This window comes from Bactrocera latifrons, unplaced genomic scaffold, assembly GCF_001853355.1.
Source record: "Bactrocera latifrons isolate USDA-ARS-PBARC rearing strain unplaced genomic scaffold, ASM185335v1 scaffold_171, whole genome shotgun sequence".
Taxonomy (NCBI): domain Eukaryota; kingdom Metazoa; phylum Arthropoda; class Insecta; order Diptera; family Tephritidae; genus Bactrocera; species Bactrocera latifrons.
The window spans coordinates 68,573-86,894 of record NW_017535197.1 but is presented as its reverse complement, the minus strand read 5'-3'; the positions used below and the strand labels follow the sequence as shown (position 1 = coordinate 86,894).

The 18,322-nt window shown below is 37.6% G+C and overlaps 1 protein-coding gene across 3 annotated transcripts; it reads right to left on the bottom strand.

Moving 5' to 3' along the window:
- Positions 1–6,641: 6,641 nt before the first annotated feature.
- Positions 6,642–18,312, bottom strand: LOC108966946 (ectopic P granules protein 5 homolog). Of its 3 annotated transcripts, none has more exons than XM_018930111.1 (29): positions 18,185–18,312; positions 17,292–18,127; positions 16,782–16,902; positions 16,529–16,702; positions 16,148–16,459; positions 15,929–16,077; positions 15,636–15,863; positions 15,351–15,574; positions 15,118–15,293; positions 14,243–15,060; positions 14,029–14,172; positions 13,779–13,953; positions 13,495–13,713; positions 13,253–13,428; positions 12,377–12,541; positions 12,174–12,297; positions 11,812–12,107; positions 11,437–11,745; positions 11,221–11,374; positions 10,958–11,161; positions 10,339–10,891; positions 10,055–10,273; positions 9,831–10,003; positions 8,346–8,680; positions 7,920–8,255; positions 7,483–7,857; positions 7,216–7,416; positions 7,095–7,154; positions 6,642–7,023 (listed from the first exon to the last, which is right to left on the bottom strand). In XM_018930111.1, exons 1-29 carry the CDS (start codon positions 18,209–18,211, stop codon positions 6,774–6,776), a joined length of 7,533 nt encoding a protein of 2,510 aa, XP_018785656.1. In that variant the 5' UTR covers positions 18,212–18,312; the 3' UTR covers positions 6,642–6,773. The 3 variants fall into 3 exon arrangements, with proteins under 3 accessions (XP_018785656.1, XP_018785655.1, XP_018785654.1); XM_018930110.1 differs by having other exon boundaries at positions 15,929–16,086; positions 18,188–18,312; XM_018930109.1 differs by having other exon boundaries at positions 15,929–16,086; positions 18,185–18,211.
- Positions 18,313–18,322: the final 10 nt, after the last annotated feature.

The following is an 18,322-nucleotide window of genomic DNA, read 5'->3' as shown; positions in this document are numbered from 1 at the left end:
GTTGGAAGGACCAAGTGGAGAAGGACCTGGCTTCACTTGGAATATCTAATTGGCGCCACGTAGCGAAAAGAAGAAACGACTGGCGCGCTGTTGTTATCTCGGCTATAATCGCGTAAGCGGTAACTACGCCAATCAAGAAGAAGAAAGGTCTCGCTGTCTCTTAATTCGCTCATCGTTGCATCGACTGTTGCCAAAGTTCAAAGGACTCTGCATCATATAGCAGGAYGTGGATGATGAGTGACTTGTAGAGTTTGGTTATTGATCGTCGAGAGAAAATTTGACTTTTCAATTGCTTACTCAGTCCGAAATACCATCTGTTCATAARATAAACAAAATTATCTACGACTTCTAAGTTACGACTGTCAACAGTGACGTGGAAGTCAAGTCGCGATTGCGACGAGTGTTTGTTTAATGACAGGATAAATTTCGTCTTTCCCTCATCCACTACCAGACCCATTTGCTTCCCTTCCATATTCATTCTGGAGACAGCAGAGCTAAAGCCGCGGTTGTTGATTTCATTCATATCAATATCATCGGCGTACACCAGCAGCGGTACACTCTTATAAAAGATTGTGCTTTCTCGATTCAGCTCTGCAGCTCGAATTATTTTCTCCATCAGTAAATTGAAGAAGTTGCACAAAAACGTATGMATTTTTACAAAGACGACGTCGAGTAGAGGYCTCAAAAGCGACGTTTGGYAACAYAGCTGAGAACATTACATTCAYTAARCCTATTTTTGCTAGTGACCAGACGTGGGTTCATATGAAGTGGAAATTGTCCAACAATATAGGGAATGACGCTCCAAAAATCAGCAGACACCGAGAGAAATAAAACTTGCTGAAAGCACTCAATTCCAACCCAGCCGTGGCATATGACAAGTGTTTCGAAAATTGGATTAAATGTCGACTTGAAAGGATATTTTAAAGGCGATTATATAGATTTATATTCAAATACGTGGAAATGCTAACAATTCCAGTTTTCTTGTGAAAGAAACTTTTTAGCCTTTTGGATTGCTTCGTTTTTACTTCTGAAATCATGATATAATGTTATCCATCTGTTTGTCTTTTAAGTACTCACAAACTGTTGGTGTGGACTGTTGTTTTCTCAAAATAAAAATGTAAAAGAATATTTAATTAATAGCGGCAATAAAATTTGTAGCGACATAGCATTTGGAGTTTGACAACGGCCAAAGAATGTTCCACATAACCGAAGTAAAAAGTCGTAAAAGTAAAATAAAATAAAATAGATTAAAAAACTCCATAGTCATTCGCTCGCTACTGAAGAATGTGGATTTGTTCGGCAATTGCAAATAGGTTGTTCTGCGTGCTAGAAATAAGTATTATATTATAATTAACGCTTCAATGCTACGGTAACACCAATAAGATCGTGTTTCCATATACATACATATGTATAGATTTGAGAGATTATTTCATAAAAGAGTCTGCCCAAATCAGCGGTTCCAACTACAGGCGCCGTRTTGATGTTTGTGCTTTAAAGAAATTAATAAAAATTTTTACAAAAAATAAAAAGAAACAAAAATTACAAAGAAAAGTACAGAATGTCGTTGTGGTTTACGTGAGTACCTGCCTACGAAGGCCTAACCTCACAGTGCTTTCTATTGCTAGAAGCACGTAGATCAATACAATGCGTTGATCAGCGCCCCAAAGCATAAATGCATTTTGCATTTAATTTCTGGTTCCAATTGGTTCGAGTGGATAGGGACACCCTAGTCACCTTGGTCGGGTTCGARGCCCATTTAAAACCTCTGCTGTACTTTGGGTCCGGCAYCCGGCCGCAGTGSSCAGCCACCACGAATCTCCCCAAAGGGCCAAACCCAATGAGCAGATTGGAGTTACCTCCAAGGGCTAACTGCTACCCGTGGTAASAAGTTTAAGTCTTTGGTCTGACTTTGTAGCTTTTGCTACTACCAGTTGAGTCCCCCTAAACTCAATGACTGGTTGCATTTGTAGCTGTGACAAATGCTTTATATTTTGTGATATAAATATAAAGCTTAGAATTTGACTTCCAGAATATTATAGTACTTTTCTGACTTAGACCATGTTGATATCAAACCATGACCTGTATATCAGATAGTGCATATGGCTTTTATTCGACAGGCACGCCTTGCCGCGGGTATATTCGGTTTCCCCTCGAACCCCTGAGCGGTCCCGCCTACCCGCAGGGGAAAAAGAAAAGTACAGTAAATCATAAAAAATAACTTCTAATATACAACAATGCATAATTGTCTATATATTGTATATTTGTTTATATACTAGTACGAGTAAATGTCCGCCAATTGGGGGCCCGTCTAGCATTTGCCCATTTACTTGTTTCGCGCATGCGCAACTATACCGAACGAAACGTGTGATGCATATTACGAAATGTTGCGGCYCACTTGGTGGTGCTAATCCAAAAAGCGAAAAAAGATAAACAATTTAAATCAACTAAATGATTACGAATTGTCGGCATAGAATACAACTGAACAAAAATACAATTTTGTATGTTTATATTTACACGTTTCGTCAGTTATGCAGGTCTCTTAGTAGTGACTTGCAAAATATGCGAAATGCTACGAAAATTTAACGGTTTTTACCATAAATGGTCAACGTCTAAATATTTAGTTCCGCAAATATTCAGGTGACATGCGTTTGACGTRTTACAAGCTCATGTTCTGCACTTGAGCGGAAAAATCTCAAACGATGAAAGCACATTTGTTTGAATGAAACTGTGTGTTTATGTTTCGATATAATATTTATCTAAATTCAATAGACTGCCTAACTCGCAACGTTACAATCGACCATGGATGGAAAAGATACCGAGAGTTGAAGAGGAAAGCGAGACGCATTTGCAGACAGRAAAAGARAGAGGCCAAAATGCGTGAGTACGAAGAGCTTGACAAGCTGGCCGACAAGGGTAATGCGCGAAAATTYCACAAAAAGATGCGGCGACTAATAAAAACTTTCAAGACGAGAGCATTCTCTTGTAAAACCCACAGAAGTGATCTAATGAGTGATGCCCAGAGCATACTGAAATGATGGAGGGAACACTCCTCCAGCCTACTGAATGGCAGTGAAAGTATAACASCAGGAAATTGTGAACTTGATTCTACAACCGATGACGATAAATMAGACGTTCTATTGCCCGACTATGAAGAAGTTCGAATAGCGATTGCCCGTCTGAAGAACAACAACGTGGCGGTGCCAATGGATTGCCCGCAGAGCTCTTCAAATATGGCGGCGAAGAACTGTTAAAGAGCATGCATCAGCTCTTTGTAGAATATGGATTAGAATTTAAGTGTGCTTTGCCCAAACCACGAAAAGGAGACCCCACTATCTGCGCCAACAACCGTGGATTAAGCCTCCTCAACATTACGGTTTTATCGAGCGTATTGTGTGAAAGACTAAAGCTCTCCGTCAACAAATTGATTGTAGTTTATCAGTGTGGCTTCAGACCTGGAAAATCAGCAACTGACCAGATATTTACCATGCGCCAAATTTCGGAAAAGATTCGTGAAAAGAGGATCGACACACACCACTTTTTCATCAATTTTAAAGCTCCTTTTGACAGCAGAAAAAGGCCGCTATGTCCCCACCAAAAGCTCCGTCAGGATCAGTAAAGASCTTTTCGCGCCGTTTGATACCAAACGAAGTTTCAGGAAAGGCAACTACCTATCTTGTGATCTGAATAGAGTGTACAGCTGTTGGCATTCGCCGATGATATTGATATCATTTTCCTCAACAACCGCATTTTTCTCCAGACGGGATAATGCAGCGAAACAAATGCGTGTGGTAGTGAACAAGGCCAACACGAAATATCTACTTTCATCAAAACAACAGACGTCTCACTTGATACTTGGCTGCTACGTCACTGTTGACAGWAATAACTTCGAAGTCRTAGATCTATTTTGGAACCAGCATTAACTTCAACAAAAATGTCAGCCTCGAAAGCCAACGCAGAATAACTCTAGGCCATTAAGAAAATCCTCTCCGTCCTCCTATACGGTTCTGAGGTATCGACGATGACAACATCTGATGAGTCACTGTTACTAGCTTTCGAGAGAAAGGCTCTGCGGAAGATTTATGGTCCTTTGCGAATCGGCAACGGCGAATATCACATTCGACGGAACGATGAGCTGTATAACGAAGACATTGAGATAGTTCAGCGAATTGAAAAACARCGGTTACGCTGGGTAGATCATGTAGTCCGAATAGATAAAAACACTCTAGCTCCGAAAGTATTCGACGCAGTACCCGCCGTGGGAAGCAGAGCAAGAGTAATACTTCCACCCGGTTGGAAAATTTCAGTGGATAAGGACCTGTCTTAACTTGGAACCTCCAATTGCCGCCAAACAGCGAAAAGGAATAACGATTATCGCGCTGATGTAAATTTGGCTACAACCGCGTATGCTGTGTCTACATAAATAAAGAAGAAGAATATATATCTGTTCTAACAACAGTCGTTCCTAAGGAACTCCTAATTTTATCCGGCCAAATCCTTGGAAAACATTTCTGCTGTAACAAATTCTTGGTACTATTTCTTTATTTCAATCTTCTTTCAGCCAACATCCCACATATTTTTCCATCAATTATATATATGTGTATGCGCAAGTGATAATAACATGAGATCTGACAGTTAATTTCTTGTACGTGCTTAAAATAATTTAAAGTTCAGCGATGAACGTGACAAGTTGACATAACGAGTCGCACATCCGATTACTGAGGAACGTTATTTTCCATCACACGATCAGTTGGCTTCAGCAGCGGCGTACTTACTCCAACCCACCAATTTACGTGTGCGCAATGCAAAACTTTTTTTTTTTTATAGAATGGTGAATGGTAAAAAATAATAATAAAAAAATTGGTGCAAGTTTAAGGTTAACCAATAAACTGGTGAATAAATGTAAAAGCATGCAGGGAAGGGCTAAATTCGAATGTAACTGAACATTTTATACCCTCGCAACTTTCAAGTATCAAGGCTGGGAATTTAATTTTTTTAAATTTCAATAGTATACCTGACAAATCGACTGATATTTTCAGTAAAAAGTTCGCAATATTAGCTGGGGTCCACTTGTTCGGTATCTGGGAGCTTGAATAGTTTTGATGCGACTTGGATAACTTTTATTCATAAGGCGGCGCACCTCAAAGACACTATTCTGTTTATGCGAATGCAATCCTTGGCTCTTGATTTGTATACTGGAAAGTGTAAGAATGATAGGAAGTTTAGAATTGTGTTGTATAGGAAGTGGGTGTAGTTGTATTGTCCGATTACGGCCATCYACKAACTCGTTCTTCCTTTTTTGCCAAGGAAMTYGTAAGTATATCAAGTTTCATGGTTGGACATGAATATTTTTGTTTTTAGAAGGTACACGATYCTTATTGTCCGCTAAAGTACACGCCCCGACTGTATTAAATAACTATGYTGGACTTGCGGAACAGTATGCCTACGTACCTTAAGCTGGACGATAAGTGCCTCTTCACACACACAGGGTTATTAATGGGGTCGTATGCTCTCCAATGCCGTTCTTTCATTGTTAGTTCTTGGAGTGCTATTGCGACCCACTTTTTCATTTTATCCAATACCCTTTCCCGTTTTTGTTTTTGCTTAGTCTGAAATTTTGGAGCGTTACTTTCTTCAATTTCTTTTAATAAAAATAAATATATCTGTATATTATATATACAAGTGAGTTGTGTTAGTTACACCATTTATAACTCAATAAACAGCTGCACTTATTTGGCTGACAATTAGTGGTGAGGTAGCTTAGAACCAGGGTAAGGACATAGGATACTTTTTATCTTTTTATGTTAAAATTTAATGCAACAATAAATACAAAAATTATATTTCAAATCATAAGCATTTGTTCAAAATTCATGTTTGTAGGAATCATTTGAATATATGGGTACAATTTTAAACAAATTCTTCTTTTAATACAATTGCTAAGTATTTTGAATAGTAGAAAAGAACTGCAACAATATTATAACTGGCTCAGTAATCAGTTGTTGAGTATGTATTATACCATGTGTATCCCAAAATTTTGATGTCAAAACCTTTCCAGCCGAATTTTTCGTCTTTCCACGCCTGAGAATCGTTTTATCATGTGCAGTCCACTAGAATGACTGTCGATTGGACTAAAGTGGGAAATGATGGAGCTATGYTTCTATTGTCACAAACCGACGCAAAAATTCGRTTTTATTACGTTTAAAGAGCACTCAAACACTTCTCAGAATCAGTTATTCGTTGTTTTTGTTGGATTATAAACTTGCGAGGCACCCACTTTGCACAGAGCTGTCGCCTCTTTACAGCATCATTTCGCCTGTTTTCAGCTTAGCAAATATCTTTTCAACAGTGGATTTCCCTGAGCCCAAATTCAACAGTATTTTCCCCCAAAAAGCAATGCTTTATTAACACACGAAATGCTTTATGATCCACTTTTTTGTAATCTAACACAAGTGGCTTCAAAAAATGCTATATCTCATTAACTAATAGTTGTAATCTAACTAATAGAAATCATATAGATGGTAGTAGTAGTATTATCTATGTATCAGCCACTGTGAAGCGTGGACGGGTCTTCTAGTATAATATTATATATAATAGACGGTTATTTTTTTGTTAAAATATTTTTTTTATTACAACTTTAAGCAGTACTTTGTTTAAGACTATGTTCTAGCAATTAAAATAAGAATATGATGTATAAAAATACGTATGTATGCATATATGTAAATATTTATGTTGGCGCAAATCACGAAATATTAATAACTAAATCTTTCTTGAAGGATTTAGGTAAGCCTAGACTCAAAATCCCATAGTTCAGGAACAGTTGGAAAAAAAACACTGTTATAAAATATACCGATGAGGCGGAAAACTAATTGCGGTACATCCCGTAAGGCGGGTGTACTCTCTTCTTTGATAACGCCGATGGCCGCTATAATTTGCTGTTTTATGTCTGCGAATTTCTTGTTAGCCAATAGCACCGTTAATTCATGTAACGACAGCTCGAATTCGGAACTTGGATATGGGCCAGTGGAACTAAAAGAATAATTGTTAGTTAGTTGGTTATAAGATTTGCGATTTCTACATCAGATAGTTCGATACTTTACCTCGTATCTGGAAATAAGGAATACAGAACGCAGGCTAAGCAACGTGACAGTGCTTTGCGCCTTAAAAAAAAAAACGTTTTAAGTTAAAAGTTTTGCAAAATTATTAGAAAATTATGCATACTTATTTGTCACAACGTCAGTTTTCAGACCAATAGCGCCCAACAGCGTGTCACCCCACCCCTCGGATTGTGTAGATGTCAGGCACATATAGGAGGCGAACATAAATAATACTTTCTTTACATTTTGTGTCTCAYAAAGTATCTGGCAGCCACGTGAAATGATCGCACACCAAACCAACGCTAAACGTGGCTCTGTGTATGGGCTAGAGGGTGAATAACACAACTATRGAGTTTGAAAAAGTATTTGTAAGTAGAGCTTCCACACTTACTTCGTTTTACAGCCCTCCACTAGCTGGCACACATCCTGCAGGAAGGTAATTTTATCACCGATATTTGTAATCTGTTCCATTTTATGTATGAAGAACATGTGAAGCGTTAAAAAGAATGGACCACGCAAGATAGGCATCAAGTCCATTTTACTGAAGGACGGTTCCAATATCTGGCGCAACGCTTTCCAGTTGGGTTTGTGCCAATCTTGTGACTCTGCTGTTGTACGGAAGTAATGCGCAATGGTGGATTCCAAAAGTGGATAAGTGCCAGTCACAAAGGTTTTCATATGACCAATAGCGTTCAATGTGCTACAAAGTAGAAAATTGCCAGATTCGCATTGCGCTTGCCATTGGATCAGTGTGTCCACTAATTGGCTAAAATTATAGCAAATGATGAGATTAAGTCGGTTAACCGATTTGCTTAAATAGCTACTTACTTTGATGTCTCCAACCGTTGTGTTTGCATAGGCACCATTATTTCCACCATAAGATTTAAGGCCTCGCGTTTTTGTTCGTCGATGGTTTTGCTGCCAACAGTCGCACGCACAGCTCTATCAAGCGTGTTGAGAAGTTTSGTGAAGGCTGCGTTTAATGCATTCATGCCTTCTTTTGTGTTCATGAGCTTCGGATTTTTCGTTACTGTTAGACATAACAAAACAATGTAATTACGTGTGTAGAGTATGCGCTTTGCCGTAGCATAATGTATGGGCTGCATTATAGCTTCCCAGGATGTGGCCTGCTCAGGCATCAAGGCACAGCTAAGACGCAGTAAGCTACAGTACGAATAAATGAATATCGCAAATATTAAAAACCAAAAAAATTAACTTAAAATTTTCTTTATGAAATTAAAACAAAAAACTTACTCCAACACGGCTCTGTCGGCATAGTTCGTTTCCGTCGGCATTTGCAGTATGATGGGGTAATCTATTGTGGTAACAAACCATTTAAAAAGGCTCTCCAGCGTTGTGTAGCTCACCATATACCAAGGAAACTTGATGGCATCCTCTAATATTTTACTTGTATTTATATTTATGTGTATGTTTGGTTCGAAGGAAATTTTCACGAACACCGTAAACAGTCGTGAAATGACTTCAGTTCGCATATTACTTGGTATCGTTGGATATGTTTCCTCGAACCACGCAATCCAATTGATGCGTATAAATATGTGTCCCATCATGGCGTGTGCGGAGGGGATAAACTAAATAAACGAATAAAATGTTGAAAATAATTGAAAAATGATATTGTAGCAATATATTGCTTTTTTTGTTATAATGGTTTCAAATGATTCTTGATTTTACGATGTCCGTTCACCTATACGCGAACCWGTACGTACGTCTTCGAAAAAATCAATCACAAACTTTTCACAYGTTCTTTTCTCCTCAAGAAGCTGTTGAGTATAGTATAGCATAAAAATCGATCGTTCTAAGTCAACTCGTAGTAGGGAAAACTTTTTGTAACATGTCTTCACAAAATTTATTATAGATTCTTGTCCAAGGTAACGATATAATCTCCGARCATATAGGTCAGATTGGTCTATTATAGCATATAGCTAAAATACCAATTGACCGATTTAAATCTAGTTCTTRTATGAAATTTTTTKTTTTATTTGGCACAGAAGTCTTCCCAAAATTTGGCTTAGATTAATTTCAAAGGCATCTTTACAATTTCCGAAGACATTGTTCTGATCGGACCGGTGCAGCCGAAATTAACGTTTTTTTGTGTTTGTTGCTATAACGGTTAAAAAAAGGTATATCTATTTTTTTGTTGTTGCTGTTGTTGTTGTTGTTGTAACGGCAGAATTCTGCCGAGTTGACAGTCCTTGGCCGGATAAAAATCCGGGTCCGTTCCGGTTTTCGTAGACCCGACTGTCGTGGGAACGGTTGTTGCTCGTTGCAATGGGTTGTGGTTCGATTCCAAGTACGCCATTCACTGAGATAGAGTCGGTGAAGGTGTTAATGGCTCCAGCGGTCAGTGCGTGTCTGAAGTTTGTTGCGTCCGAAGTCTGGTCGGGATATGTTTTTTATTGTATATGTATTTAGTTGAAGTAGTTGAGGATGGACCTCTTGAWGCTCCTAGGAGGCGATTTCGCTCTAAGCAAGTGACTGCAGAGATGATTTCTGCGAAAGCAGCAGCAGAAGTTGCTTGAGGAGGAGTGTGCATTGTGCTCATYAACTAGGAGCATACGGGCCTCACTGTGCAAGTGTTCGATGGGAGAAATCTAAAGGCATCCTGTAATAGTCTTAAGTGCAGTGTTCTGACATGTAGCTTTTGGTATACATTTTATGAAATACGTCTTATCGTTCCTCTTAAGCTACTTTAATCGGTGAACGAAAACTCTTAATGCTTACTTTTTGTAGATTTTCATGGAACAAATCTATTTGCGCTGGCTGTGGTTTAAATCGTTCCCAGGGCAATGCGCCCATACCCTCGTGTATATTTGTGTAAATATAAAAATCCAGTTTCGGAATGGCGAAATGATGCACATACCAGCTGAACATATGCGAGAGTGTCACGTGTGAAGCTGTAATGCATTCAAAATAATAATTGCGTTTTTGCAATGTATAAAATTTACCTGGTAGATTATCCAACACGATGCTTAAAATATCTACCAACGATTTGATCATAATTTTACTTTTGTTCGCATGCTGTTCACTCCAAGGCAACAATATTTTTTCTTTGACTGTCAGCTGACGTATCCAATTCGCTGTCGAATTTTGCAGCGTCTCTTCGGTGTATGGCACCAACCACGGTGAATAGAGTTGAATAATTGAGCCGAAAACGACATCGCTAACTAAAATAAGAARAGGAAAATTGTAATAAAATTCATATATATTTAAATTTTTTTTAAGCACTCACTTTGATCCGCCAGCATATCCTGAAAAGTGCTAATGGCTGTAACCACAACAACATGACCCATGCATGAAAACCACATTGCCAATGGATTGCAGTAGTCTTTATGTTTGGGATATAAACCGTGCAGGCCGTGATGCAAACGCTCCTTCTGGAAGTGGCGCGCAAATAACAGTACCGTGTCTGTTGCGCCTTTCAGATTGAAAAGATTTTGACGACGCGCAAAATCTATTGAAATTTCAACGACTTCATCGATTTTCGCCTCCAGAGACATAGCTTTACTCTTGAAGCGCGCTAACAGTGAGTTTAATAAATCCAACAACACAACTGGCATTAAYTTTTGCTCCGATATGCGATCCAAAACCATTTGCAAAACTTCGCCATAATGTTGTGGGTAATCATACTCGAAGACGTGTATCAAATGACGACGGAATTGATCCTGAAGGAGGGAGGAATCGGGTTGGGACCAACATTCCAGCCCTTGCAGTATCAGCTGCAACAACTGGTTTATATCGCTAAGCTTCGGTTGGAAGCTTTCAAGCCAGGTTACCAAATCAAACTGTAGATGGCATGTGAAATAATATCAAAACAGTTGAAATTGTATTTTTGAACAAAAAATATTTACTTTTGATAAGAGTACAAAAAGAATTTTTGTATCACWGCGTTTCAAGTATGACTCCACCAGGAATTGGTACATTTTTAAAAAGTCTTGTGGCGGCGTGCGGTATGGCACAAATGCAGCTGCCAGCTGCTTTATTAGATCAACACGCTTTAGTGCTAGTTGCAAAATGTTAAGGCCTTGATTCTCTTGATGCTCATGCAGAAATATCTGTAGGAAGCGAATAATGGTTAATTAATGCTTGTTACATAGAAAATTATAGCGCTTACATTAAGCTCATATAAAAGCTGACTGTATAAGTCATTAGTTGGCTGGAATTTCATTGTAACATCTGTCAGATTTTCTACAACGGTATAGAAGAAATATATGCCAGTATTGGTGACAACAGTGGCTTTCTGCACCGAATTGTTAGCAATGAGTAAGCTGGAAAGGCAATTTATATATACTTTAATATTATRCGTCATAACTGGTGTTGTAAATATTACCGCATAATGCCGCTCARCTGTTCCACACAACGCGCAAACTCTTCCACATTCAGCTTAAGCATGCCATTTATAATCTTGTCATGACGTTCCTTATATTTATTTATCGTTCCCTCTACCCCGCTGTCTATGCGTATCTGTTCYAGTTTGGCGGTGATGCGCGCTGGATTGCTGCACTGCCGATTGAAGAGCAATGAATTGCAGCTTCGAATTTTTACTTCCTCGTAAGGCATCATTTTGTATAGCTTGGTAACCTGCTCCAAATAGTTGCGATTTAGRGAATTCAATTCACTGGTGTCGTAGTGGAATTTACTGCAATAAATTGTTAAATGAGTTTAACATAAGTCTTTGTGATTGTAATTTTTAACAATGCCTTACGTTGCCATGCTGTTCAGCGTTTTCAGCTTAGCTTGGAGTTCCGTTAAAGTTTGATTTGTAATTTCATTTGTTGTACTAATGACGGGTTTCGTATATTTAGGCGCTTCCAAAACCTTATCGTAGGATGATAACTGTTGTTTGATGCGTGTGGCTGGTTCAATGTGYGTTTTGGGTGGCAAAGGCGTGCGCAACTGTTTCATTGCTTTGGARCGCAGACATTTTTGTGCCCACTGTTGTGCTTGGTGCTTTTGTAATTTACGTATATCGGGCAAATAGAGAAATTCCGTCCAATGTGACTGGAAGAATCGACATTTAAATACTATTGCTTATTTGTTGCATTTTTTATAATAAAATGTACATACAGTGTTGCCATKCAAGATTTCGCGCAACTTTTCGTTATTATATTGTGGTGGAAAATTACAATCGTCTTTGCAATGTTGATTTATAACGGTTTCTTGCAACCATAGCACATAAGACTTCATAATTCTAGGTAATCAAAGTGACAACAAAGTAAAAATGTGGAATTGACAAAAAAAAAAAAATGCATGGTCGAAATTCAACTTACTTTGAACAATCATTGTAGAATATGCTTAAACTTTCTTCCGTTGCGCGCTTAGTGGCTTCATTTGCGTAGAAAACGTCAGCTGCCTTCAAGTTAGTGCTAATTTTTTTCATCAAAGGCCCATTGAATTCGTAAAATTTATCCGAAACTCCGTAAACACCTCCGAAACTGCAAAATGCGAAAAATACGCACAATGCACAATTAACACTATATCAAGAAATCTACATACTTTTCTGGATATTGGTAAAAACGGTTTATTTCCGAGAAAAGGAGGGRATTAAAAATAAATTTCTTTTCTTTTCGAAGTTATTTTCCACACCCGTAAAACTTATATTCGAATTTATAAATTCAGCTTAGTGAAAACTTACAGATGTAATAAGTTCCTAACAACGTATAAATATGGAAATCATCACTTTTTTCTCTTATTTTAATGATGTATAGCATTTTTCGGTGAAACTCCAAATGCTAGTCGCGTTAATATCCAAAACAAAAAWTTGACGAAATTGTGAAATTTATGTTCGAATTTCGAAACTGAGCTTGGTAAAAACATCATTATTATTTTAAATATATTTTTTTAATTTTTTCGAAGATCCGACAATGACAATGCGATTTTCGAAATATAATTTTTTTTTCGAAGATCCGATTTTGAATTTATACTCGTAGCATACATTATTAAGAACCTAAGATCGATTTTAAAATTCGAAAACAAATATTTCGACTTCGAAGATTATCTTCAAAAAATKAAGAAATTGATTTTTTGCTTCGGATGTAATCTCTAAAAAAATTATAATGATTTGGACAAATATTGACCGGAGTGTTGTAAAATGTAAAAAAAAAATATATGTATATATATAAAAAAAATGTATATAAAACACCCACCTGTACTCATCGCACTCCAAAGGCACTCTACTCAAATATAATTCGAAAAATTTCTGACACATAATCGGAAATACAGGGTGACCGATATCCATGCCTGCGATCACATTCGCATATTTATAGATCACAAGCAACTGCGGTGGAAATGTGTTCGACAACTTGAAAGCCGCAAATGTTTTCTGTTCGAAAGAGTTCAGGTAAAAGTTATACACAAATATAAAAAGGCCTCTACATTGTTCAATTACCTTCAATGCCGCCTCCAGGGAGTTTCTACCATTGGCCACAGCTAACTGGCGTAGAAATTCTGGCCAAAAAAAAGCTTCCTGCGTTTTAAACTCGATCTCCAGCAGCACCAGCGCCAACCAACCATAAAGCGGCGAAATTGTTGGTATGCGCAATTGCACAGAACCGAATAGCGTTTTTAGCGTGGACATTTTGCTAGCACCCTTCCATTCGTCACAGCCCTTTTGTGAATTTATTATTATTATTCATTAAAAAAAAAGCACACACAGCAACAACAATTTTTCACCTTGAAGTAGTTGTGAAAGAACTCCACTGCTTGATAGCGTGCATCCGAGAACTGATAGGCAATTCTTAGGATCATGTCCAGCAGATAGACAACATTTGTATTTTGCCAATTGGGGAGCGCGGTAAGCAAATTCAACCAGGCATTTATTAAATTCAGTGGCGTAGACAGACCGTAACTGCAAATATAAAAGTAAATAAAGTAAAAAACAAATACATATATATTAATATACGTGTACGTGTTTAGGACTCACTCAGTGTAACTTGTAATTTGGTGATGAATCATATTATCGAGCAACTGCAGTACCGGACCAATCGAGTTGGGATAGATCATGTCTTTTGCCATTTTCAAATAAGTGCGATCAGCGCTCAGTAAAGTATTTAATATTGCATGAAAACTAAAGTGCAAATGTTAAGTAACAAATATATTGACCTAAGTCACTAGTGAGTGACTAATCACGCACTTACTTTTCACAATTGGCTAATGTTTCGGGTGTCTCCAAAAATAGAGGCACTATCAATTCCAAGCAACGTATAACAGCTGCATGCCGATAGTCGTTTAAAAGCAGCTTCATTAGCTCGAGTCCCTTCTGGCAAATCAGCGGTATTGTATGTCCATGCAGGCTAACCAATACAGCGACATAAACGGAGAGTGGCCGATTTTCGGTAACGCCCTGATAAATCATCTCGATATGCTCCAGTTCAGGCACAAACATTAGCGGTTCAGTGGGGTTGCGCAACGTACGYTTTATCGACTCAGTACCTTGATCCAGCAAATGCAGACGCAATAGCGATATCATCGTCCAACACCAGGAAGAGAATTGCTCCTTTGAGGATATTGATAAGTCAATAAGATTTGAAACTTGCCGCACACTCTCGGAAATGCCAGATAAACCAATAACTTCGGGTGCATGCTTGTTCAGCGCTTCGGATACCAAACACGCCATGCGGATATGTATATTATGCGGTAAAAAGAGACGTCCATCATAATCGAAACTCCAATTCAAGTGACTGATTACAATGCGAGCAAGCATATTCTCTTGCGATGCATAGTCAAAATGGAGGAGCCAATTGGATAGAATTTCAAAACTGTCCATGCCAGGTTTCCAGTTCTCTAATGGTAATGACTTTATAAGATAGATGCCATTTTCGATTTCATTAAAGTGTACTTTAAGTTGCAATAATAAGCAAGTGATGAGATCTTCATAGGAGAGTGTTAAGTTTACAAGCATGTCCCGTGATGTTTTGTAGCAAATGTCGCGTGTGTTCACGTTCACATAGCCGATCTTTAAATATGTATTTTTATAGTAAATTCACATATTATTACATATGAAAATACTCACATTGAAGATGTGCAGACAAATTGTTTTTATTAACTCCCAATCTTTGGCTCTGTCGCGTTCATTGGCAATTTCGAAGAAGGCCTGTAACAGATAGTATAAGTCTTCAGCGGATGAATCTGCATTAGCAACATTGAATTTCTTCCAGAACTCTGGCGTGTTAATGAGCTCACTATAATCTAAAATTACGTGTGAAGGTAAGATAAATTCTAAATACACAAAACCTAACCTAATACCTATTTGAACTGTTGGCATTTCCGTTGGAAAACCGATATTTAAGTAATAAAATATTTGCCACGTAATTTCATTGTCAAGTGAATGGAAGGGCAGTGATGAAAAGTATTGCCATGTACTCAAATTTCGTGAACGATAAATATAGCTGCATGCCTTGAATAACAGCGTGTTTAGTTCCACGGATATGCGCTCACATGTTTTTATATCCTTGGGGATAGCGTTGTGCCTGTTAGTAGTTTTTAAAATTTAAGTTTTATATAATTATTAAAATTTAAGTTTTGCCTTACATGAATAGTTCGTAATAATCACTACTATATTGTAGTGTGTGGCGTATAAGCCGGCCCAGCCGCTTTGCTAGCTGTTTGTAACGCTCTGTGTTGTATGTCAACATGCCTTCACCGAAAATTTCTATCAAATTCGAAAAATATGTGATCACACGAAGCACATCATTGGCCAATATGAGATCTGGTGAAACTACATAGTCGTTTAGAAATTGTTCAATATTCAAAGCAGAACTGAAAGCGGTAAATGCACGTTAAATTCGTGTTTACATTAATTTTACAATAACGTCTAGACTAACATGAAGACTCTTCCAAAAGGTATTTGATTGAGAAAGGCAATCAAATCGCTCTCCTTCAAACCCACACATTCACCATTTGCATTGTGACTGTCTTCACCATCGGAATCAATGAGAATCCAGCGTTCATCACGCGCAGGATCTGATATTTCCTTGTGAGACTTTAAAATTATTATTAGTTGYGTTAAATGATTGTCAACATATACAAACATATTTACTAACTTTTTCAAAATCTTTCAGGTATTCGTTGCGTTTTTTTATGGGCAAAAGCAATATCTGCAATGTCGCTATACAATTACTCATTTCCGGTGAATTTATATTTAGTGGCATTTCACTATTACAAGCGCCGGTCGTAGCWTCGTTTGATGTGCTGCCGCCAAATGGAATTTGAAGCAGCTCAGTTGCCCAATCACCCACACCACTGGGACAGCGCAGTATGTTGAATAGTAGAAACCAGTGATCTTCTTTAGTCGCAACGAGCAGATGTAATGAAACCAATTTGCGAACCCACATTTTTAGATCGTTAGAAAAGTCCTGAAATTTTATTAAGCAATGACATACTAGCATAAAAGGTAAGTTGTGGGGAATGTCATCTGTACAAACCTTATTTGGGCTCAATTTTCGGACGAAATTAAATAAAATTGATATGGAGCGTCGCAAATGTGCCACATATGGAATTACTGAAGGATCGAGCTGCTTTTCTAAAGTAATTCTTTCCTTCTGCGCCAGCTTTGCTAGGCAGTTGGGTGAAATTATGTCGTCAATCATTTGATCTATCTGCAAAGCGAGAAAAGTCGTTTAGTGCGCTACGGTACTAAATTATTTCGAATTATAATGCAGAAAAATGTATAAATACCTTCACTTTGGTTACTTTTGCTGTTATTAAATTTGTGGTATGTGTGTTGCATACTAATTCATAGAGATTATTCAATGCGGCTGAAGTATTCTCTAGGTTCTTTCCATCTACTTGAGCAACACTGTTGAAATGTAAATAGTCAAATTACATTGAATAAATAAATAAAATTTAATATTATCGTTCATATGTTATTTGTAACTGTTTACAATTTTTRCTGGGTTTATTTTGACAAATTAGGCGCTAATAATTGTTTTTTGCTTTGTTTTTAACATGTCTATGAAAATATTGGTTTATTATAATTATTAAACCCTGAGGGGTAATTTCAAATAGGTAAACGAAAGAAATGCATACATACACATATGTGGGTATGGTATATATGTGATGAACATATGCAACGTGATAAATATCAGTCATAAAATGAACAATTTTATCAGAAATTATCTACAGTGTTATAGATTACAGGAGAATATATATTAAGTTTTGACTCATACTTATGACATGTGCACTTACTTGTATGTAACAGTTTCTTTTACTACCACTCTATCGCCACAGGACGCCGAAAAAGTCTTTGTGACTGGTACCTCCGTCCAAATGTTTTTCTGTGCATTTGTGACTAATTTTCTTGCTTTRTCTACGTCATACATATTAACAGAGAGTTTACTTTGTAAATTATAATATTCAAGCAGCGCTGCATAAAGCGGATCATTTTCATAAGTTTCCAACAAGGAGTTCATTAAAAAATCTAATTCGAATTGCTGCACTAAGTCTAAATCTGGGCAATGGTAAAGTTGCCTTCGTTGCTCCAACGTTAATGGCAGCAATTGACTGTTGGTGAAGGAATATTTAGGCGAAGTTGCTTTTGTTGGTTTATACACCACATTTGATTTTGTTTCCACATGCTGCAGGGGTGTAAGATTAGGATATTGCAAAACCGGTATCGTTTCTATGGGCGCAATTGGAGTTGGTAAAGTCTGTGGAACATAATCAATAGGTGCTGTTGGTGTTATTTTCAAATCTGTGGAAGATGGTGTAACATTTTCGTCTTCTTTGACCGCATCCTCATGAGCAAGCTCTTCTGCTGAGGAAATCTGTTCCGCCAATAAGGTGCCGGATGTTGGCATATTTTCAACCGGTTCCACATATTCAGAAGCTATGCCACATTCTTGGCTTATGATGTCGCGTGTGCTGGTAGTTGCAAACTGATCAAAGTCCACAGATTTTATATCCTCAATTGGCAAATCGCTTTTAGTTGTAGTCTCATTTATATCTTTTGACTGCTGCTCGGCCGCAGCTAAGGTGTTTCTRGATACTTCCGGTTTCTGTTTCGGTTTGGATTTCTTTGTTTTCTGCAAATTTTGAACAACATATTTAAATTTGCAAGCACTAAATTAATTATTATTTACCACTTTTGGTATTTCCAAAGTCGCCATTATATTTCTATTTTGTTATATTTACGTATGTGAATTTGCAATACACTAATGCGCAACAATGAAGAAAAAGAACAAAATGCAAATCTAAATTACTAGCGAAAAATCCCCGAA